Consider the following 24783-nt stretch of genomic DNA (forward strand, 5'->3'; position numbering starts at 1 on the left):
GAACCCTGAGAGGGCCTGGGAGCAGCAACACATCTAGCAACCCAGATCTGATTTTTAAATGCCAGTCCAAGGAGTCAAGGCTCCTTGGAGAAATGGCAGATTCCAGGGCGGGGGCTGGGAAAGTACAAAACGATCCTGGAGCATCTCGTTGTGCCAGAAAGTAAGGAAGTGCTCAAAGAGAGATGGAGAACTGTCCTTCGGACACAAAAGCCAGCCTGAAGGGCCGCCCACTGGCCAAATCTGGGACAATTTGAGCATCAAAGGAAATAATGATAACACCAGATTATAGAACACGTTGAATAAAATGGGAATCTGCAGGTCCACACAGATAGACATAAATAAGTGAATAAATGGGGACAAGAGAAAGGTTTTTATTACAGTAGGATGCCAACTAATAAACATAGAAGGAAGGACGGAATTACAAAATTACCACTGGACCATCGTCATAGTGATACTTGGTTCAACTGAGAAACATCAATAGGTGTAAATGTTTCATGAAGAGCAGAATATTTACAAATTCCTTAAGCCCCTCCCCACAAGACACTGATTAATTACAAAGGGACAAGAGTAATCTGGTAGATACAACTTTAATCAAGTGATCAAAGTTAACACCACCAGAAAAGGGGCAGATCTAACTTCCGCACCCAATAGGATGTATGAAAAGAAGACAGCATCACTTCTGTGAAATTCCTTCCAAAGATGCAGAATCTGAATCTAATTATGAAGAATCGTAAGACAAACCCAATTTAGGAATGTTCTACAAAAGATCTGGGCTGTAGTCTTAAAAAAGAATTATTCCAGACAGAAGGAGACGAAAGAGATGCGACAACCAAATGCAACGTGTGATTCTGAACTGAATCCTTTTGCCGTAAAGGATGTAATCAGGACATCTGGAAAAACTTAAATAAGGTCTGAAGATTAGGTGGTAGGAACGTGTTAATGTTAATTTCCCAACGCTTTTATTTGGTGTGTAGGAGGCTGTCCTTACTTGTAGGAATTACATGTTAAAGTACTTGGGGGTGACAGGGCATTGGGTCGACAACCGCTCTCAAATGGTTCAGGAAAAAGAATTATTTGTACTATTCTTGCAACTTTTCTGTAAGTTTGAAATCATTTCAAAAGAAAAAGAAATAAGTTAAAAAAAAGTTGTTAAAAATCTACTAAGAGTTGGGCATCTTTGTTCAGTGTTGTGATTAAAAGCTAGGCTTTGCAAGATGTGGTGTATACATACCATGGAATAATATTCAGCCCTAAAAAGTGAGGAGATTCTGACACATGTACAACATGGATGAACTTTGAGGACATTATGCTAAGTGAAATAAGCCAGTCACAAAAGGTACTCTATGATTCCACTTAGATGAGGTTCCTAGAATGGTCAAACTCATAAAGACAGAAAGGAGAATGGTGGCTGCCAGGGGCTGGGGGAGGGGAGAATGAGGAGTTAGCACTGAATGGGTACAGAGTTTCAGTTTTGCAAGAAGAAAAGAGTTCTGTGGATGGATGGTGGTGATGGTTTCACAATAACGTGAATGCACTTAATACGACTGAACTGGACACTTAAAAATGGCTAAAATGGTAAATTTTATGTTATGTATATTTTACCACAATAAAAAAAGTTGGGGGAAAAAAGTAGGCTTCGGAGGTGAACAGACCGGAGTTGGATTCTCAGCTCTGACATTTGTCACTGAATATGTCAGGCGAGTGCTGTTTCTTTGTCAGTGGGGACGACGGCACTGTCTTCATAGCATCCAGTTGGAGGCCTGCAGGGAAGGCCTTCAGTGTAGTGGCTGCAGTGGAGAGCATGTGGCCAGCACCCAAGACAGGTTAACTCCTCTCATTCTGATCATTACGCACCATTGACTCCACAGCTCTGCCAAATGGCTGTCATTTTCCCTGTTGCCCCACTTCCACCCACCCCTAAGCCCTGCTGGCCACTCAGAGCTCCTGAGCTCTGTATCTTCTCCTCCCTAGGAACTTCTGGGAACTGTTAGAGAGAGGGAGCTTGTTCCAGCTAAAGACACAGTCATGCGTTGCTTAATGACGGGGATACGTCCTGAGAAATTTGTTGTTAGGTGATTTTGTTGTAGTGTGAACATCATAGAGTGTACTCACATAAACCTAGATGGTACAGCCTACTCCACACCTGGGCTATATGGTCCTAATCTTATGGGACCACCGTCAGTCGTATATGCAGTCTGTCATTGACCAAAATGTCATTATACGGTGCATGACTGTATAAAAGCTTACATGCTTATATCTGCACAGACCATCTCTGGAGAGATAAGTCCGGACCTGGTAATAGCGATTGCTTTTGGGGAGGGTGTCTGGAAGACTGGAGGGAGACGTGGGAAACTTCTCACTATTAAACCCATTTGTACCCTTGGAATGTCTTCCCACACACAAGCATTATCTATTTAAATAAAATAAAAAAATAAATAGCTCAATCAATCAATCGATGAAATTATCAAACAGGTACCCTCCATTTCCTCCTCCTCTCCATCACTCTTCAGCCCACTGCCATCTTGCATTAGCCCCTAGCTCTCCATCCAGACTGCTCTGGCTCTTGTTGATAAATTCAACGGATTTCTCCCTCTTTATCTTCCTGTCCGCCGTGTGGCATTTTGACATTTGAAACACCCCTTCCCCTTGCTTCAGGGAAGCCGGTGAAATATATCCACGATTTGGGGCAGGGCCAAGTCTTTTGTGGCCACTGTTGTAATCCTACAGCAAAGTGCATTGCTTGGCATACTTGTAAGTGCTCAATAAATTTTTTTTTGTAATTAAACAAGCAAAATCAAAAGAAAATATAATGACTAGCCTTAATACAGAAGTAAGTTCAAGTATAATGGCGCTGACAAACTTACAAAAGACATTTTGATGTGCAAATAGCCAGAAAGAAAGGCAGAGGCCATCAGTTTTTAAATAAAGCAGTCATGGTTGTGATATAACATTATCGTTTTGCAAAATGTTACCAATGGGGAGACCAGGTAAACATCAACGTTTGCACAGGCTCTCTCAGTATGATTTCTTACCACTGCATGTGAATCTACAATTATTCCAAAATAAAGAGTTTAAGTAAAGCAGTCAGTACAAACCTGGTCTGTCAGCTGAAGAAAAATCTACCAACTGGGGGATCACTAATGGACAAATCAATCAGATGTCATTAGAAGGCTGGTCCGGGTATTTCTTTAGCTGCAATCTGCAGAGATTCAAGTAAGTCAACATAAGTAGCAGAATGTGCCAGGCAGCAGAAACCCAGGGGCAGATCAAGGCCCTAAGGAACTGAGGCTGTAAGGGAAGAGGTTGGAGTACAGAATGTCAATAGTAGGTTGTGGCTGATATTGCCTGTATTGGCAAGATCTTACAAGAAAAAGATGAGCTCAGAAAAAAAGCTCTGTAGTTTGTAAGCAGAAATTAAAGGGAAGAAGGAAAGTCCAGATATTCAAGGACTAGTAGTGTAGGATAAGTAAACTGATTTGGGGACCTAAACAGAAAGAAACAAGTGGAGAGAAACCTCATGTGACAAAGGCCTCCATGTAAGAAGGATGTCACGCCCAGGCAAACTTCTCAGCTAGACAAAAAATGGCTCTAGGGAAAAAGTATGCAACTTAACTTTTGCACAGAAACCCCATAGACTCAGGGTTTAAATTGAGAGATGGTAAGGGAGGAAGGAAGCAAAGAAATACAAGAGATTTATGAATCGAGGTTCACAAAGAATTGTGACTGTGGCTTCCAGGCCATGTCGCTGATTGGGTTCAGTTAGGTAAAACTCCCACTTCATTTTGAGAGAGTCATTCTGACAAAAACACCGTGAGCACAGGCTCCAAAAGTCTTGTTCAAAACTGAAAATGGCCCTTGGGCCTCTAGTATCTGAGAGAGAGGACGTGGATTGAGAAAGCTATATGGCCTCTAAGGAGAGCAGATTTGCCAATATCTCGTTTGGGTGTGGCCAAAGAGGATGGTGGAAAAAGAGGGTAATGGGAGTGGAAGAATCTCTCAGAGGGTGAAGCCAGAGGCCACTGAGAATAATAGGGCGGGGGCTCCTCCCGAAGAGTGGGACCTGGGCCTGTGCAAGGAACATCTGCCACGCCTAGCTTAAGTGGCCTCACAACCCTGCCCAGTGAGATTCGGAATTGCTATGGGCCAGGAATATCAGTGTTTTCCATTTTTTCCCCTTTCCAATTATTCCTCTATTGAGTATTAGGTGGGATATTAGGCAGATGACTTTTCTTTTTAGCTTTCCTTTAGTTCTTAGGTCTAACAGAGGAGGTGCCTAACCACTAGTGTAGAGACATCCTGAACAATCAGTTGGATGCAGCCACTAGGTGGTACCTTTGGATCATCTTCCACGGAGCAGGACTGGTATCTCTGTGGGAAGAATACACCATCTATTTGGTGGTCAGGAGGCACACTGAGGTAGCCTTCTAGGACTCACCCATGCCTGGTTGTCCTCTCCTTCTGGGCACGTGAGTGTTTATACCTCTCTGTCCTCTTGCAGTTAGGAAAGGCCACGTGCCTAGTTCTGGCCTATGGGCTGTGAGTGAAAGTGACATGTGTCACTCACAGGCCAAATCACTTGATCCCTCATGTGAGATCTTCCATTGTTCTCCTTCTCTTCTGTGCTCTTGTACAAGAGGTCTTGGGTTAAAATGACGGGCTAAAAGCTTGAAGCAGCCAGTATGCTAAATTGCTGTAGGAGGAACAGCTGCCCTGGAGAGTTGCCTGGATCACAGCCATTTTGTATAGTTGATAGACTTGCTGTGTTAGGCTGATGAGATTTTGGTGTTTCTTTTATCACTAACTGCAGCAGAAACCTAATCTCTCATCACTAATGCAGCCCCAGAGCACAAGCAGCAGTCAGGATTCAAATCCTGAGCCTTTAACCAGCACACTGTGTGAACTCATCTGATTGTTGGGAGGATGTCATCCCTGTTAAGACTCCAAGCCACGCTGAATCTGACCAACTCCTCCCACCTCCCTACAGAATCACCTGTCTAGAAACCTGAACGCTGCTCCCTCAAGAGTGCTGGAGAAACTCTGCCACATTCAGCCTCTCTGACCGTTGTTTAACTTCTACCATCTCCAATCTATTGCTCCTGTAGGAGATGAAAAACGATTTTCCCTCTACCCTTCTGAGTTCTTAGCTGAGACTCCTGTGATAAAAGACAGATTAACAAGAGAAAAATGGAAGTTTATTAACATGTCTACCTCATGTACACGTAGGAGATCCCCAGGGAAAGATGAGTAACTCCCCGAGGTGGCTTAGAATTCAGGGTTAAATACCAGCCTAACAGGGAAAGAAGAGGGGGATGTAGGTCTCTTGGGGAGAATAAATGATTTGGGGGAAAGATGAATGGGCCTTTAGAAGAACAGATGGGAGGTCTGATAGTTGGTGATGAAGTTTGCCTGGGTGTAGGGTCGACCTCTGGTCTCCTCTCCTGTGCTAAGAGTCAGTCCTCCCTGGTTGATGACACTCCTGAGGAGGGGATCTATGACACTTGAGTCCCTTTTGGAGGTTCTGTCTTTTGGCAGATGAAGGGAGTTCAGGGAAAACCTCTCCCGGCATTTGCTGTTTTTCAAGTGCCAACAGCTCAAAATAATCCATATACCAAAGTGGCACGTTTTGCAGTGGCATATTCTGCTACACTTCACTCTCATTTACAAAATGTTAAGCTTCATACATTGATTAGGCTGCACAGACAAGCCCCTTTCTGGCTTTAGCCCTGGGGAGACTGCGCTCGGGGTGAATCTGAGAGGCTTCTGAGCACAGTTTGTGCTGGTTTTCTCAGTCTGCATCCCAGCTGTATCTTGAACCCACCTCTATGTGCTGCCCTGCCACCTTCACTCATCCTTGGATGGGTTCAATCTAGACACCCAGAGGGTGGTGTTAGTTAGAGAGGGAACTTTAGGCTCCATTCCAAGCTCGAAAATTCTAGAATCCAACTCAAGTAGCTGAAAACCTAGTCTCTACGCCTATGAAAATCAAACTCTAGAAGATCTGGCCCTCTAGCTAAAGAGATGTTTTTGAATAATCTTAAGTAGTCGCAGGACAATGACACTCTGGGGCAAATATCTCCAACTCAGTGTCCTCAAGGGCCAGCAGCGTGATGGAAATGACTGAAGCTGGCCGGCGGCACTGGCACGTCCCACATGCGGTCTAAAGCCGAGAGCTGCTATGCAGCTCTAGCTGACTGTTTCCAGTGGAAGTACAAAAATGTTGCCAAATCTTGACTTTTTTTAATTAGGAGCCAGAAATACAGATCTACGTGGAAATCTCCCCATTTAAAAATATTGGTGATTAATCGAAGACAAAACAATAGACAACAATCACAACTCCTTCGCCAACAGAACGTGGCTAGAGGGCAGAGCAGACTAACCTGTCAGTTTGCAAACTCTGCCCTGGGACATACATTTGAGCGTGGGGAGCAAGGCTGGCTAGACTAAGGGTATGTCTTGACATGTGGTAAGAGGTCAAGTTGATTTGATTTTGGCCTATGTTTGGAATGAAGGGTGGACCTCAGAGGACCGACGAGTTTGAACTTTTTCCGTTAAGTAATAGGGAGGTAGAGCAGCAAAGGGGGATGGGGGTGGGAATCATGGGCTTTGAATTCAGAGAGGCTTGGGTTCAAACCTTGCTCTCCTACTTAATAGTTGTATGAGTAAGTTGCTTCACCTCCCTGAGTCTTGGTTTCCTCATCCATAGAACGGAGAGTAAATCCTACCTAATGGTAACAAGAATTTAAATGAATATGTCTGCCATTCTTTTGGGTGTGAGGTGATATCTCATTGTAGTTTTATTTTTGGTTTTTGTTTTGTGAGGCATATTAGTCCTGAGCTAACATCTGTTGCCAATCCTCCTCTTTTTGCTGAGGAAGATTGGCCCCGGGCTAACATCCGTGCCCATCTTCCTCTATTTTATGTGGGATGCCTGCCACAGCATGGCTTGATAAGCAGTGCGTAGGTCCGCGCCCAGGATCCAAACCTGCGAACCCCAGGCCGCCGAAGTGGAGTGTGCGAACTTAACCACTGCACCACCGGGCTGGCCCCTCATTGTAGTTTTGATTTGCATTTCCCTAATAATTAGTGATATTGAACATCTTTTCATGTGCTTGTTGGCCATCTGTGTATCTTCTTTGGAAAAATGTCTGTTCAGATCCTCTGCCCATTTGTCGATTGGGTTGTTCATTTTTTTGTTGTTGAGATGTATGAGTTCTTTATATATTTTAGAAATTAACTCCTTATTATATGATTTGCAAATATTTTCTCTCAGTTGGTGAGTTGTATTTTTATTTTGTTCATGGTTTCCTTTGCTGTGCAGCTTTTTAGTCTGGTGTAGGCCCATTTGTTTATTTTTTCTTGTATTTCCCTTGCCTGAGGAGACATGGTATTCAAAATATACTGTTAAGACTGATGTCAAACAGGGTACTGCCTATATTTTCTTCTAGGAGTTATATGGTTTCAGTCTTACATTCAAGTCTTTAATCCCTTTTGAGTTAATGTTTGTGTATGGTGTAAGATAGCGGTCTACTTTCTCATTCTTTTGTACATGGCTGTCCAGTTTTCCCAACACCATTTATTGAAGAGACTTTCCTTTCTCCATTGTATGTTCTTGGCTCCTTTGTCAAAGATTAGCTGTCCATAGATGTGTGGGTTTATTTCTGGGGTCTCAATTCTGTTCCATTGATCTGTGTGTCTGTTTTTGTGCCAGTACCATGCTGTTTTGGTTACTATAGCTTTGTAGCATATTTTGAACTCAGGGAGTGTGATACCTCTAGCCTTGTTCTTTTTTCTCAGGATTGCTCTGGCTATTCGGGGTCTTTTGTTGTTCCATATAAATTTTAGGATTCTTTGTTCTATTTCCATGAAAAATGTCATTGGGATTCTGATTGGGATTGCATTAAATCTGTAGATTGCTTTAGGTAATATGGACATTTTAACCACGTTTATTCTTCCAATCCATGAGCACGGAATATCTTTCCATTTCTTTATGTCTTCTTCAATTTCTTTCAATAATGTCTTATAGTTTTCACCTCCTTGGTTAAATTTATTCCTAGGTATTTTATTCTTTTTGTTGCAAATGTAAATGCTATAATTAAAGAGACAAGAAATAACAAGTGTTGGAGAGGATGTGGAGAAAAGGGAACCCTCATACACTCCTGGTGGGAATGCAAACTGGTGCAGCCACTATGGAAAACGGTATGGAGACTTCTCAAAAAATTAAAAATAGAAATACCATATAATCCAGCTATTCCACTTCTGGGTATTTATCCAAAGAACATGAAAACACTAATTGGAAAAGATACATGCACCCCTGTGTTCATTGCAGCATTATTCACAATAGCCAAGACTTGGAAGCAACCCAAGGGCCCATCGATGGATGAATGGACAAAGATGATGTAGTACATATACACAATGGAATACTACTCAGCCATTAAAAAAGACAAAATTGTTCCATTTGTGACAACATGGATGGACTGTGAGGGTATTATGCTAAGTGAAGTCAGTCAGACAGAGAAAGACAAATAACATACGATTTCACTCATATGTGGAAGATAAACAAATACATGGATAAGGAGAACAGATTGGTGGTTATCAGAGGGAAGGAGGGGAGGGCAGAGGGTGAAAGAGGTAAAGGGGCACATATGTATGGTGACAGATGAAAACTAGACTTTTGGTGATGAACACAAAGCAGTCTATACAGAAGCTGAAATATAATGATGTATACCTGAAATTTACACAATGTTATAAACCAATGTGACCTTAATAAAATAATAAAAAGTAAAAAAAAGAAAAAAAAAAAAGAAATTTCTGTTACCTGTAAGTGCCTAGTTCATTTACTTCTTCCTTTCACAGTTCACGAGTGAGGAAGATACCTGGTGGAAGCCACGTTTCAGGAAGGATAGCCAAATGGCAGTTTGGAGACTGGAGTCAGAATGACTGTCTAGGTCTCAGGCCGTGTGACCAATTTGAAAGGACAGTAATTATTACCATGTGGCCTTGGAGCCAAGCCCATCCCTGGTGACAAGACCATAAAAGTTGACCTCCTGGCTCCTCCACAGGTAAAGTGATGGACAGAGTGCAATGCACAGTGCCAACGACAACTTGGTTATGCCAGCTTTCTGTCTGCTTCCCGCCCCATCCTTGGCACCCTTAGGGCAGCTAAGGGAGGCAGGGCCTGGCCCCCTGCCACTGCTGATCCAGTGCCAGCCTCAGGCACAAGCCAGGCCCTGACCTTTGCTGGGCCCCTACAGGCATCTCTCCTCTACCTGTAACAGCCAATAAAAGCCTTTCTGCAGAGTTCCTGACAATGTTTTGAGCTGCTTAGCAAATTCATCTTCAGAAGACTGCTTATAGCTTTTGAAGGAGGTTTGTAGCTGATAGCTTAGGAGGTTTGTTACGTGCAGACATTTCTAAGTCAATATGTCCAAAAGCACACTTCTTGCAAAGGACTATGGGAGAATTAAAAAAAAAAAAAAAAAAAAACACGGTAGTTTTGCCCCTCAGAAGCTGTTAGAAGAGACATGTTTATGCTCTAATATAATTAAACTGTCATCACTAGTCAACGTCACCAGCTTCCAAAAGGGTTTCCTAAAGCAAAAGCGCTTGTTAGTGTGCATGAGTCTCCTGGAGGGCATGTCGGCCCCTCCCCAGGTCTCTGAATTGGTAGGTCTGGGGTACAGGTCACATTTCTAACAGGGTCCAGGTGCTGCTGCTGCTGGTTGGGGGATTATGCCTTCAGAATCACTGCTGTAATGGATCTGTTAGTATTTATTCAGTTCACAGTGCTAGCAAGTGATAGAGAATGCGTGGGAAACCCTATGGCCCTTGATGAGAAAATAGAAGCTAAGGCTAAATGGCAGAAATAGTCTGAGACAATGCCTGAAAATCTGATATGAGCCACAAACTTGACTGTAAGCCAGGAAAGAGTTAAAACAGTCATGACTGGGTGGAGAAGGTGGGTTGACAATAGCAATCAAGCATTTACACTAGTAACTGGAAACGTGTCAGGGGCAATGGTTTCCAGTAGCTATTGTAGATGTTGCCTGAACTGGACTTCAAAAACGAGCATGGAGTCTTCTTACATTAATATCCTCCTGACTCGAAGGCTTTGAGGGTTTTTAAAGCTTGGTAGTATTTGTTGATGTCTTACAGAGGTTAGTTCTGTGCTTCATGGGGCTTTTGCAAATGGCAGTGGTTTTTCCAACTATATGGAGAGAAGCTTTGAGGTCCATGACAACTAGTTTCTTGTTGAGGAATGAATACAGCAAGGGTGTCCAGGACAAACTATTTTTGGTGGCCTTGTCTTCCTCAGGGAGGAATTTCTACTTTATATCAGAACACACATGACTTTTCTAGGCTCTGCATGACTAGCCTAATAGCCAAGCATAAGGACTCACTGAAAATGCAAACAGGCTTAGCGGGGGCCCAGTTTCTAAGGAGGGGGCAGAGGCTGTCTGTCTTGCCTCGCCTCCCTGGCCCAATTTAACGTTTACCCAAGGGCATATGAGCACTTTTCTATTTGGCTCAGCTAAAAGCCAAAAGGCAGTCCTCTGTCTTAACAGTAGTGATGTGTCTAGTTACTTCTGTAACCTGATGATCTTTTCAAATGAAATCATCTCTGGTCTACGTGACTCTTGGTGGATACAACACAATGATAAACAACTCTTTCGCATCTTGGCATATTTAACAATCTGTGAAAATCAGGGTGTTTCTCATCGACTGGTACACCCCCTCCTAGCAGTAGAAAAAGCAGAGAGAACTGAGATGGACCAAAAACTGCCTGCCAAAAAGATACAAAACGTCGTCACTTGGGCATTTGGGTGCAGAGAGGATGGAGTCTTCTCCAGGTTGCTGTTTCGCCCTCTCTGCTGCTGAGTTGAGGTCAGTGTAGGACGGGCACTATGGGCAAGATGTTGGGTCAACAGAAAGCGGCTCTACCGATTTCCCTCCTGGAGCAGACACCTCACAGGGAAGGAGCTTCCCAGTGAGGGCTCATGGTCATGAAGAGGGGATACCAGTTAGCCTGAGAGCATCTTTGCAAAGCATAGGACTGGTAAGACTGGTCACCCCATGTTTACCTATTAGTGGAGTAAAGAGGACTAGAGGGCCCCTTCTCCAGGCACTGAGGATTTTGGTAATTGAATCCCAAAGTGAAAAGGACAGCAACCTATTTGAGGTGGAAATGGAACTGCCCCCATTAAGAGGTGGGAAGCAGAACTTCAGATGTTACTGCCACCTGCCCTAAACAAGTGACCAACTTGCTTTAAAACGAGGCCACATGCTGTCCAAACATCTCACTGAATATGGCAGTACAGTCCCAACACAGAGGTGTTGATGGTAAAGGTGGAAGTGGCTTATTTAATAGGGGACCAACTAAATAGGTTAAAATTTATTAGATTAACAATATCCAGTAGTCGACTCAACTAAGAACGAAAGACTTGGTTTGAAGTAATCTGACATTATCCAAGGCTTGGGACACGAAGCACTGCCAAGGGCCAGCAGCATCAGCATCACCTGGAGCTTACCAGCAGCACACTCAGGTCCCCCGGAACTTCTCAATCAGAAGATGCATTTTTTCTAAGATCCCCATGTGATACTTCTGCACACGCAAGTTTGAGAAACACTGGTATCAAGTACTGCCCTCAACTGAAGACCGGCATCAGTAATGGCCCAGGGGAAGAGAGGCACTGCCTGCTCACTTCCGGCTAGTCCTACTAGCTTCAGGGTGAGGGTAGTTCCAAGGTATGATAGACATCAACCCTTCATGGCCATTAAGTCATGTGTTGTGCACAGGAATGGCACGCAGGCAGAGGAAAAAGGTTACCCTTCACACCCTGGGGTCTATGATTCAGTTGAAGCTTCAGAGTAAGAGTATCAAATGATTTTATTATAAAACTTAAGCCATTTATCATTATTCACTTTTCTAAAAAACACAAACATGAGAATAAAATAAACACACCCAAGCTTCACTAGCCCTTGCAGGATAGAAAAAAGCCCTGACAGAGAGCCTGAGAATGTCTTTCCTTATACCTACCACATGGACTTCCTCATACATTCTAGGGACCCATGTTTTGTCACCTCCTACAGGGGAAAGGAAACTGGGGGCTACAAGATTCATGTACAAGGGAGTCACAACAACCTTAAAGCTATTTGATGCTAATGGTCTGTACATTCTAGTTTGCAACTCTGAGAAACAGTATCAAATAAGCACTGTCAAATACCTACTCCCAGCTAACCTCTACTGTCATTCTTTGAAATTGAGTCCTCGGGACTGGTTATGTTCCTTCATTGTAGCTTTTATTTATCCTCAAGCACAAACCCTAAAATGCACACACAGTCTCCAAGTTCAAGTATAAGGGTTTGTTACGGGACAGTCCCAGGTTGATGTAGTGTTTCTTTATATCTCTGTAGTGTCTACTGGGTGTCATCCCCTTGGACAGGCTGGCCAGATGGCAGCACAATGCGGGGGCACACATGGCCAACTCTCCCACTGCCAAACTTGCGCCCTGTTCAATCTGGACACTGCCCCACAGTCAAGGTTGAATCTTGAAATCAGTGACCTTGGCCTGTCTTCATTCTGAAGTTGTACTCGTAGGTAACCAAATCCATTTCTTCACTATTAATTCAATGGAGCTTCCAAAATGTGTCCAGCATATTCTAAAAAGAGAATCATATCAAAATGCTAGTTTTTGTTAAGAGACTATATTTAATTTTATGTACCTAAAGGAATTTACAATTAAACTAGAAAGAAACAGTTGAAATGAACGTTTTACACTCCCTCATGAAATTGAGGTCTTCTCCCAATATAGGCACAGAGACAATTTCTCTCTTGAGTGCTCTATGCGAGGCTGATGTTCTTGTCTTGTTCATTTGCTGAAGCTTATCTTGTTTATCAAAAATAACAGATATATTAAAAGAATCTTACAAGGAGAACCCCACAGTAGAATGAAGGGATAAGGCACACCCCAGTGGTTACCAACAATGGCTAAGTAAGAGTCTACTGCTTACACGCTGATCACTGCTCATATGTACTAATGTCTCCCAAACCCTGCAAAAAGCATTGTTTTGTGCATCTACAGCTGATTTTTTAAATTAAATTAAATTTAAAATGCAATAAAAAAAGGAGTGCTCATAACAGAAGAATCCTATGGTAACTGATAGCGGTAAACTCAAACCAAAGTCTTTAAATACAAGGAAATCCAGCAGGGCTTAAAGCAGACTTTGAATCCCTCGTAGGATGCCACTTTAGAAGGCATTGCTTGATTTTATATTTAAATTGCAAACCCAAGTTAACTTATATCCAGGGGAGAGACTCATTTAAGCAATTTCAGAAAAACAAGACTTTCATTTGAATTTCCCTTGTGCACGCCAATCATTCCAGTTGGTTTCTAATGAAGCGTCTATTCATAGCTTAAATGTTTAGCTGTGGTGGCACAGAAAATCATACTCACTGACACAGGAAAATGCTACTAGTTAGTTCTCAGTAAAAAATGACTCTTAAACAGTAGGTAAAGTCCATGTGCAGTAAATTACTTTTCTGAATATATAAGGAATATGATCCCCAATAATGGCTTACCCCTTTTCTATCCATTTTATATATCTATAAGCCAGAGATGAATGCTCCTGGACAAAAGACGGGATACCGGACCTTATGAAGCATCCTGGGATGGAGTTGGAGGGTCTTGGCTTTCAGGCTCTGGAGGGGGCGCTGGCATAGCTTCTTTTTTCTGGGCCGCCAGGAACTCATGAATTGCTCGTTCTATCTGTGGCCTGAAGATGTGGTTTAGTTTGGGATCCACCACCTGACAAATAATTCTGTCCACTCCAGCTTCCAACATCCCTGACCTTGCGGAGACAAACAGATCACTGTTATTTAGTTCCTCTAAACTCACCTTTAATTCCCCAAAAGTGTCATCTGAGAGCCCAATAAATGTCCACCTGGTCAAAGCTATAGCCCTTCTAGGGAGTTCTTTCAAAGGCCAACCCACTTACACATAGAGTTCAAGCCATTACATTTTTACTTTTGAGGTGCAATTTACAACCAGCAGCTATTATTCCTAATTCACAATCTCATCCACTACCACATTAACCTTGTACAAAGGAACCAAACAAAACTAAGCACCCAGTCCCAAAGACAAAGAACAAGTGAACACAGTAGGAAAGAACCTGAAGACACATGTAGAGTTGAAAACCTTAATCACACTGTCAAAGCCAGAGAGCCTCAGCCTTGACTCCATTTCCTTCAACATCTATTCTCTTACTAAAACAAGCAGAAGTAGCCTCCAGCAGCAGCCTGGCTACTAATCCCCAAACCTTATACAACACAGATCTGTCAGGGCTGGAGTGTTGACATTAACAACAACTCCACATGGCCATCAGCTGTGGTTGTTACCTATAAGACATACTAGGTAACCTGGGAGCAAACAAGTAAACAGACAAGAAACTAATTGGTTCTAAGCTACTAAGGGGCTAAAACATACCCTATATCCTTTTTGAAGCAGAGCAAAAATTAGCCAAAATTTACTAATGTCTGTATTCAAACACTTGGGCCAGAGAGTGAGGAAGATTATTACAACAGGAAACAAACCACATTTGAAGAGTTTGGAAAATAGTCCATGCAGGTTCAAACTGAACTGTTCTTCTCAAAGGATTAAAATACACAAATACCATCACAAGCACATGGACAGGCTTTATTTTCCTTTTGACTTGAGAGTTCTTAGGCCATTCAAGCCTTTGCTTGGGTAAGATAGGTCCTGCAGTAACTAGGCAAATGGTGTGTCAGGTACAGCCAAGGAAACAAATGAGTGAATGGACACAGTGACAAGTAAGACAAGAAACAGGCTCTGAACTGGTTAGGCCAAACAGTGAATAAAGTGCTCCCTAGATTCAGGGGTAACTCACTGTTTATCAACAGGAAGCCTCGATGTAAACACAGAGCCATTAGTGCATAAGGCACTTTTAGGTAGACCTGCATTAGGCAGGGTGCCCTTAGAGAGCACAAGAACACAGTGAGGTCAGTGTCAGGCTGTGGGTGAGTCAGGAAGCAAAGCCACCTCTCCTTAGTCACAAGCCAACAGCTTTCCAACTACACCACGCCGCTTCCTAAGTCAGATTCACAGGGGTCTCTATTGGATGTAAAAGCCTGATCAGGAAAAACAAAGTACCAAGAAAGTGTAGCTCACTTTCCTGGAGATTGTAAAAGCATTTGAGGCAAACATGAAGTCTTGTCAGGAGCCTAAAACAAAAGGTGAAATGAACAGACATCATGTAGTTAAAACACTTCTGGTTACAACTAGGTTCAACCGATTTGCTGGTAAGCCTGCGATGCTGTGGAACTGGCACACAGCGTCTGGGCCTGAACGGCCAGGCCAGCGAGCCAAGGCTGAGGGCTGCTGCCGCGCCTCACCTGGTGAGAGCACTCGAGCGTTAAGTAGCCAACCTTCATTTCAAAACTTGATCAGAATTTGCCTCAAATTCAAAATTAGCATGAATCATAGCGAAATGTCCCAGTATTAAATCCAAATTAATGTGTTCAGGTTAAATATATTCTAAATCAAATCAAAAAGCAAGAAAATTTACACAGGTGACAAAACTATGAAAAAAAGGCAAGGAAATAATTCCAAGTCAGGAGTATGGTGAACTTCTGAAAGCAGGGCATATCCGGGAAAGGAGGGAAGCAGGCACAGGGTGTTTTGGAGGGTGCTGGTAAGGTTCTATTTCTCAACCTGGGTGGTGATTACTGGCATGTTCTCATTACTTGTTATACTGTACTTCTGTTCTGCGTACTTTTCTGTGTCACATTTCATATCAAAGGTACATAAAAACAAGTGTCACATGCATACCTCTAGAATGGCATCAATGCTTATTGAAAATTAACAGTAATGTTGACAGTCTTCATACCATTAATGGCACCTTTCCAAATATTTCAAAATACTTCGTGTTTTTTTTTTTTTTTTTAAAGATTTTATTTATTTATTTTTTCCCCCCAAAGCCCCAGTAGATAGTTGTATGTCATAGCTGCACATCCTTCTAGTTGCTGTATGTGGGACTCGGCCTCAGGATGGACGGAGAAGTGGTGCCTCGGTGCGCGCCCGGGATCCGAACCCGGGCCACCAGCATCGGAGCGCGCGCACTTAACCACCAAGCCACAGGGCCGGCCCAAAATACTTCGTGTTTTGATTTATTTTCTTAATATGCTGGCCAATCTTTTAAAAGATTACAGGGTAAACACAAGTTTGTTACTTAAAAATGTAAAACAGGCTTTTTGAGAGGATTAGCAACAACACACGTTAAGGACCAGTGCCAGACATGTAACAACTGCTCTGTAAGTGGCAGCTATTGTCCCCTTCTTTCTGAAGGATCCCTGTGCCACCAGTCTGCTCCCTAGAGAAACAAAGGTGCTGGGTAGTGATTCCAGAATGACAAGGCACCAGGCATCTTTTGATATCATGCTTCTTCCCTAACTCTTGGAGAACTTTTACAAATTTTAGCTTTCTTTGTTTAAAAAGATTCAGTACAATATCAAACCCACGAAAATATCGGGACAATCCTGACCTCATCTAGATTTCAGTTACAGCTGCACTCATCTGTGTGTCTGCACGGGTGGCTCTGTGTAATTTTATCACACGAGTAGCTTCATGTAACCACAGCCACAATTAAGATACTTAGCTGTACCACCACAAGACCCCCTCGTACTAGCCCCTTCTCGTCACACTCACTCCCTCCTCCCATCCCTAAGCCCCAGCAATCACTAATCTATTCTCCATCTCTATAATTATGTTAGTTCATGAATGTGATATAAATAGAGTCACACACCAGGTATCTTTTTCATATTGGCTTTTTTCACTCAGCATAATTCCCTGATATTTCCATTTTAAAAAGGCAGGCTTCATAAGCTTTTAGATATTCCAGGGGAGTTCAGTAGATCAAGAAAGCCTGAACATAAGCACTAGTATTAAGAGTAAAAAAAAGACTCTTAGGACCAAGATTCCATGACCCACCTCCACTTCTATGCCCGCTGACACTGAGAAGTCACCTGGATAAGCTATCAATAGCACCTTATTAAGGTTCAGTTTGTTATGGTGAAGGACACACTTTAATAAGACTCCATGTCTTCTTGAAAGCTGCCATTACACTTCAGAGGGGCCATGCGGACTCAGAGAATTTGTATAACTCACACTCACTGTGAGAATCAAGATTCAGCTCCCCTTGCCTAAGAGCCAAACATGGCTATCTTGGTATAAAACTCCTGCATATGTTCAGACTATACTGAAAACTTTAAAGAGTAGGGAATATGCTTCAATCTGGAATATCTTTCAACATACCCAGTAGAGATGTGCACAGGAGGCCTATGTACGTTGGATAAACTAGCAAGAATTTTAATTGAGTTCTTTGCTTGCTTGAACCTTGATTTTAATAAAGGAGTGGTCTGCAGCAACTTGTTACTGTAAAGTACCACCCCCCTTGACCAAACAGCAACTTGCATCAGCTTTCTTGTGCGTCATACTTGTGATTACTGCCTTTTCACTCTCAATTCTGCTTACTTACTGAACCACACTCTGCCTCAGACCATTTCGCAATTGGTTTTTGTTCATCGTAGGATTCCATTCCTGCTTGTCCAGATGTGTTGACACAAAATTATCCACTTTCTGCCTCAGGTTTTGGTAAGCTGGCTAAAATATTAAAAAGAGGCAAAGTCAGAAGTTACATGCACCAAAGTTTTGGTAATCAGTCATTCAGAACACTGCTTTTCATATAAACGTAGATTTTCAAGTCCTTAAACACACTTCCACCGTGACTATGAAGATCACCATGCAGCATGGCAGAGTGTGAATTAAGGACCGACAAAAATGCCCACTTATGGGGGGTGGGCACAATGCCAGATGCTTTATCATCCCACTTCCTTTTCAAGTGACTCTATGAGGGAGGTCCTACTAGCTCTCTCCTGCCCCCATTTTAGAGATTAGAAATTTAGGCTTTGAAAAAGTCAACAACTTGCCCACGTGGCAAAGCCAAGGTTAGAGCTAGGCTGTTTCCAAATCAAAGGAACTGGGTTCTAGCTGGTTCCGTTGATTATCGGCTCTCTGACTTTCAACAAGTCACCCAACCTCTGAGTCTCAGTCATTTCTACCTGTAAAACTGAAATATGACTGCCCTGCTCACCTTGCAGGGTGTTCTCAGCAATGAACGAGGGCTCAGGACAGCCCTCTGCATAAAATGAAAGGCCACCCAAACCTCAGCATGTCACAAGAAAGGAGACTGAAGTCAAAGCCCATGGAACACTGAGAGAGGCTGAGAGGAAGCACAACGTAAGTCCAAAAAGCAACACGAGAGGCACTTACTAATCCCAAATGTTCTAGACTCAACCAGGAGCAGGAGAACAAAATCAGAAGGAACTTCATGAACACAAGGAATGCATGTTCTGAGACTCCAAAAACTTCTGGCACTATAAGCTGCTCTTCTCCAGACCAGGTGTCATAGTGTGACTGCCATTCAGTATGTCACTCCTCGCCACCTCCCACTGTGGGCAAAGAATACTTCCCTACCCCAGTGACGTTGAGTTTAGCAACAGGATTTGCTCTGGTCAATGGAATGTTGGTGACAAGATATCTTAAGTGTGGATGTACTGTCTAGCATGGCTCTTGTGCTTTGACGGCACTCTATGAGCGCACGTCCTGGGTCACCCCAGCCCCTTCAGCCTGGGACCTAGGACGAGTACTCGTGTAGCAGACCTAAGACCAACCCACAGCTTGGACGCAGGCCCAGCCAGCCTACAGTGGAGCCATCCAGCTGAAGCCTACCTAGATCAGGTGAACTTCAGCTGACCTGCAGCCCTAGCAGCGTGAGAACAAATGCTTGTTACAAGCCACTGAGATTTGGTTTATTATGCAGTGTTATTGTAGCCATGGTTTGCTAACAGTCAGATAAATGAAACTGACAAAGGAATCAGCAGATTTTAACTCCATGAGTGAACTCTTCAAAAAGGCCAAGAGAACTGACTCACACATCAAGACTCTCCACCAAACCTGGAAAACAGAAGGCAGCGAGACAGGTGACGAGTGAAATTCAAAGACATTCGTGTAACTCTCTGCCTACCCACTCCTTTTTCCTGGTAACCATCTTCTCTTCACAATGGTAGGGCAGGGGGATGCCATGTTCTCCTGGCCACAAGGGTGGGTGCCTGACCCATGCTCAGACAATGCGGACATTCCCTGAGATTTCTGAACTGGAGCCGAGAGTCCCTTTCTAGAGGAAGAAGCTTTAAGATGTAATCAAGAGATACTAGTAACCAAATGGATGACTCTGCCATGAACATTTTATTGTATTATCTATCCCTCTCTCCATTCACCTATCAGTTTGCTCTATTTATTTATATTTTGGATGCACTGCAAAGTAAATTACAAACATCATCAGCACACTTTCCCCTAAATATTTCAGCAGTCTGGGAAGGGGCCTAAGAATACACTTTTCTAACAAGTTCTCCAGTGATGCTGATGCTGCTGATCCAAGGATCACACTGAGAACCATGGGGCTAAAGCAACGAAGGACTTAAGATGTGCCAAAACCACACTCTCTTCAAGAAATAAAACAACCTGGTAACTACCAGAAAGCACAACTAAGGTGGTGTTAAGTGGGGAAAGCTCCAACTCCCTCTCCGATAGCTTCTCAATCCTACATTTTTTTTTTTTTTAAATAACAAGCATACTACATTAAGCCACATAAAACCTAATGACACCAAAAATATGAGTGGGGAAGTTGAGAACACCCAGAGTCCTGGGAAAGGTGAAAGCTCTGTCAATACATGTCTGGGACCCTTAAATAAGGAAAATTCAATACCTCATTTCAAGCATAGCATTTCTACTTGGGTTTTTAATCTTGGAGAATGACAGTACACACCACTTACTATACATACTATCTGGTCTACATGTCAATTTTCTACCCTAGAGTACAAGGTTTGAGGACTGGGTAGTGACTTGTTCTTGTAGCCATGTAGCCCGGCACACAATAGGCCAGTAAAAGTTCAGTGAATAAATGGACTAGGCCTTTCCCTGTGGTTAAGGTCTAGTTTCAAGCTCACAATCTTGCTGTGAGGTAGGCAAAAGATCTCCATGATAGGCTCAGAGGAGCCTAGAGGAGCTCCTACTTCCCTGGAGGAGCCCAGTCAGTAACAGAGCCTCCTAAATCTACGACCATAGTATTGTTAGAGAAGCTTCTGAAAAGGCAGAAAATGAACATTCCATCAACTACTGCATGTCTGACACTTAACGCACATGACTTCATTGAAGACAAACGACCTTGGCAAGTAGGTAAAGTGAAATAGCATTTTACTAGGGGGTTCACCTATGGCATCAGGATCTAAAATAGGCACCAAATCCCCTGTAATCCATGATGGAGTACAAAATAAGGGGGCTGGTTCTACAACAATGTACCTTAATTCAACTGCATACTCAAGTCTGCAAATCACTGGGCTAGAGAAAAAGAATAGTTATAAAACGCTGAAAGTTGTGCATTCAGGCCATTCTGTGTTTAATGTCAGCTCCTTAACGGTGAACAGAGAATGGGTGGACATTCTAAACCATTCACGCTTACTTATCTGGCTTCCTCCACTGTTCTTAACATATTGAGATTTGTTACGTAGGAGCTTAAAGGAGTGCCATCTTGGGAAAGATAGGGTCTAGGCTCTAAAACCAGTACTGAATCCCCAAGTTCAGAGAAGCGACTGGGCTAAGTCACTCCGCTGACCGTGATGGGCTGGGAGCCGAACCCACGTGTGCATCACTCAGAAAGCTCCCTGTACTGCCCCAAGCGGTCTAGCACCTCACTGCCGAGGTCTGTAAGGTATCTTTTGTTGTTCTCTCCGCTTTGAAAAAGCAAAGCTGCAACCCTGGCGGCCTCACGCGCAGCCCGAACCCCCGCGGCCCGGGCGGCCTCAGCTACCTTGGTGTCCACGTCGGCCAGGCAGTCCCGGCGGAAGCTGTCAAACAGGCCCCGGCTCTTGAGCTGCTCCACGATGAGAGCGATGAGCTGCGGGTCGCCGGGAGGCAGTGAGGCCGGGTTGATGGGGCCGCCGCTGCCGCCGGCCCCCGTCCCGCCTGTCGCCGACCCCGCCGAGGCCTGGCCCGCCCCACCGCCGCCCACTGCGCCCGTGCCCCCGCCGCCACTGCCGTCCGCCATTGCTGCGCCCCGGACCCGCGAAGGAGACCGAATACGGCCTCTTCTCAGAGACAGAGGGCCTGGGTCGTGGAGAGGAAGCGAAGGAACCCGGGAAAGAGGAGGAGGGAAAGGAGGCGGAGGCGGTGGCGGAGGAGGCAGGTTCTCAGGCCGCGGAGGTGGTGGCAGAGGCGGCAGACACCGCCCGCTCCATCCCGGACGCCCTGCAGATGACGTCACCGCCGTCCTTTGCATTGTGGGGTGGGAAGTTTTCGGCAATCGCCTCCGGCTTTCTTATAGGCTGAGGGCTGGCCGGGAAACTACAACTCCCGGCAGGCTCCGGACCGGCTTGTCGCCAGTTTGCTGGGCAGTAGGGGAATTGTAGGCCCAGGGCCTCGTGATTGCTGCAGCGTGTGCTGGTCGTTCTCGCGCAGGCTCTGCGGCCCTCGCTCTGTGTTAGCACGTCCTAACAGTGCGCCATTATAAGAATCATCTGTGGGGCCGGTTAAAAGCATAGATGAACAGATTTATCCCTTAGAGATTCTGATTCAGTATTTCTGGGTTGGGGCCTAACAGTCTGTGCTTTTAACATGCACACTTGTGACCTCCTTGAACACTATGATGCGGGAAATTTAGGCAACAGTAGACTGGTCAAATTTCTATTATTCAAAAATATGTGGGATTTTAACCCCTTCTAATTTTAATAGCAATGCATACTTATTTTAGAAAATTGAAAAATAACAGAAAATTGTGACGAAGAAAATAAGTGTCCCTGATTTATCTTACGTGTGTGGATTTCCTCCCAGATTAAATATTGTCAATAATAATAATAAACTAATATTGAGTAATTGGAATATGCCAGGCGTGAAGCTAAGCACTTTGCACACGCTACTTCACAACGATCTAAAAAGTAGATACTATCATCATTGCTATTTTACAGACGAAGTAATGGAAGCACAGAGAGTTTGTTGCCCTGATCACACAGCTAGAGGCAGAAAAGGAGAATTTGAACTCGGGTTTCCTTGAGTTCTTGCAAATCTTGCAATGTGTAACCTAAGGTATACTACATCCTAAGAGCTAGCTGGCATCATATTCTAGGTAAGGCTCTATATCCTGATTTTTTTGTAGCCACGGTTCACTATTGGAACCCATGGCTTCCACCACTATCCTCTCTGCCTTTCAGCCTTTGGTCATTATTAGTTCAACTCCTGCCCACAACCCTGGAAATTATGTTTGCTATTTTTATTTCCTCATCTTACATAAGCAGTGGAGGGGATGTAAATAATAAATTCTGCAATATCCTGGGCTCCTGGGAATATGCAGACTAGACAGAGATGCTCTCCCCTCCAACATTTCCTATTCAAGAGAGTTTAAATTAACTCTCAAAAAATATTCAGGTGTTTATGCTCATCCTTTAACATCAGCTCAATCTTCCTCAATGGGTAGATTAATGACAAACATTCTCTCTTTATACCTCACCGTCCTTGAGATTACCTAATGTCTATTCCTACTAATTGACCCCACACTTATCACCTTTAGCCCCAGGAGAAGCCCAGTTCAAGCTGCCTGGGCCCCATGTTCATTCTCCTCCAAGCTACCTGGTCACTTTGACCAGCCTGTTCTTTACTTTTGGCAAAGCACAGCTTACTTGCTCTGTCCTCAGGGAAACCTTTTCTGACCCTCAGACCTATTCTGCTCTTGTCTCACTGATATAGACTCTCAGAGCCTCATTCTTGTAGCAATTATTGTAATTAAAGTGAATAATTTGTAGGCTAATTAGCCACCTGTTTCTCCTGCTAGAGCGTAAGCTTTAGGGCTGGAACCATGACTTATTCATCGCTGTACCTCCAGCCTGTAGCACAATACCTAGCTCAAAGGGAATGCATAAGTTCCTTTGTGTTTCCTATAGTCAAGGGATAGAGTCAGAGAGTGTGTGTGGGGTCATTTGTAGCCACAACCTTCAGAAAAGAAGGAAGCGTTCTAGCGGGAGATGATGGATTAATCTGTCATCCTCTAATGGATAAATGATCCTGAAGATTGTGGAGACTGGCAGTGGAACGGTTCACCCCTTGGCAGTCTCACCGTGGGTCATGGGGACCCTGTGTCGGGGTTGCTGGAACTCTGAACCGTGAGAAGATGCTACACCCTATACCTGTGACCTTGCCTGTCTAATTGATATAAATTGAGTGGGGTGGGGAGATGAGGAGCAAAGGTGATCAAGACTAGGGGAGGCTTATTCATCCTAACTTGCATAGGAGGCCGCCACCACATCCAAAATGCACTCCTCCCCAAAGTCAAGGAAAGTGTAAGGCACAATAATGGTCACCAGAGAGCACCATTGCTATATTAATAATCCAGGGCCTTTAGAAATGTCTACACAGAATACTGTTTTAACTTTGGCCCAGGTAGTAGTAATCTGGTTTTCAGGTATTCTTGAGGAAAAAATCGTTGTTGGTTCTCAGTGTTAAAATTTGTCTGACAAGTTCCCTGAGCCCAGTGAATTGCACATATTAGGTGCTGGAATATTTTATGTCAAAGACTGCATGAAAGGATGGAAACTCCACAAGCTCAAGTCAAATTTCAAAGAAGAAAGGGCAGGAGCTGGAAAAGAAATGAGATTCATAGGTTGCCAAGGGGAAATATGAAGAAGAAGCCAAGTGCAGGGGCTTTTTGCGTCAGATGGTGCTGGATTGGAATTCCAGCTCTGTTACTTTGGGCCATCACCTCGCTGAGCCTCAGTTCTTCAGGACCTTGCAGAGGATTAAGCGCCATTTTGCAATCCCATTTAGCATAATTCCTGTTCCTTAGCAAAAGTTTAGTAACATACTGCAGTCATGAATTTGTATTTGGGTTGGGAGGTTATTTGATTAACCTCTGTCTCCCCCACTAACCTCTAAATTCCATGAAGGCAGAGATTGTCTGTTTCCTTCATCACTGAGTCCCCGGCACCTAGAACAGTGCCTGGTACATACAGGCTCTCCGTAAATATATGATGGATGAATGAAAAAAATAATGAATGAGTGAATGGGAAATTTGCTCTTCTAAGTATAGGATAAGGCCATTTAAGATTTTTTTTATGTGTATGTGAGGAAGATTAGCCCTGAGCTAACATCTGTTGCCAATCCTCCTCGTTTTGCTGAGGAAGACTGGTCCTGGGCTAACATCCATGCCCATCTTCCTCTACTTTATATGTGGGATGCCTGCCACACCATGGCTTGATAAGTGGTGCATAGGTCCACACCTGGGATCCAAACCTGCAAACCCTGGGCTGCTGAAGCAGAGCGCGTGAACTCAACCACTATGCCACTGTGCCGGCCCCCATTTAGGATTTTTGGTACTGCCCTCGACCAATATTCAGAGCAGTCAGGTACAATCTGGGAAGCTGTCTGTAGTATATGACTAACCTGGACTGGGAGGCTGGGGCTGGGAGCAGGCCCCAAGGTTAGAAGTCAGTCTGTTGGTTGCCTTGGCAACCTTCCATCCTTCTGATGCAAGATCCTGGTCCTCAAGCAAGAGCATTCCAGAGCCCTAAGACTGAACCCAGGGCCGCATTTAGACACCACAGCCACTTGGTATAGACAAGTTTTTGGTCCCTATTCATGTCCATCATGTGGCCTTTTTTCTTTTTGCTTC

At 43.9% G+C, this 24783-nt stretch overlaps 1 protein-coding gene across 1 annotated transcript; it reads right to left on the reverse strand.

Annotated features, from left to right (window-relative positions):
- Positions 1 to 11866: 11866 nt before the first annotated feature.
- Positions 11867 to 21359, reverse strand: BOD1 (biorientation of chromosomes in cell division 1). The gene is made up of 4 exons (XM_058546206.1): positions 20938 to 21359; positions 17548 to 17672; positions 13649 to 13845; positions 11867 to 12657 (listed from the first exon to the last, which is right to left on the reverse strand). Exons 1-3 carry the CDS (start codon positions 21172 to 21174, stop codon positions 13650 to 13652), a joined length of 558 nt encoding a protein of 185 aa, XP_058402189.1. The 5' UTR covers positions 21175 to 21359; the 3' UTR covers positions 11867 to 12657; position 13649.
- Between the last annotated feature and the right edge of the window lie 3424 nt (positions 21360 to 24783).

This window comes from Diceros bicornis, chromosome 1, assembly GCF_020826845.1.
Source record: "Diceros bicornis minor isolate mBicDic1 chromosome 1, mDicBic1.mat.cur, whole genome shotgun sequence".
NCBI lineage: Eukaryota > Metazoa > Chordata > Mammalia > Perissodactyla > Rhinocerotidae > Diceros > Diceros bicornis.

What these genes read in the sequence shown, in the direction of transcription:
- BOD1 (XM_058546206.1), bottom strand. Translation starts at nt 21,174, where the DNA reads ATGGCGGACGGCAGTGGCGGCGGGGGCACGGGCGCAGTGGGCGGCGGT. An exon ending in TGGCCGACGTGGACACCAAG is followed by an intron (nt 17,673 to 20,937) that starts GTAGCTGAGGCC and finishes TTAATATTTTAG; the next exon opens with CCAGCTTACCAAAACCTGAG. An exon ending in CTGAGGCAGAGTGTGGTTCA is followed by an intron (nt 13,846 to 17,547) that starts GTAAGTAAGCAG and finishes TGTCTCCGCAAG; the next exon opens with GTCAGGGATGTTGGAAGCTG.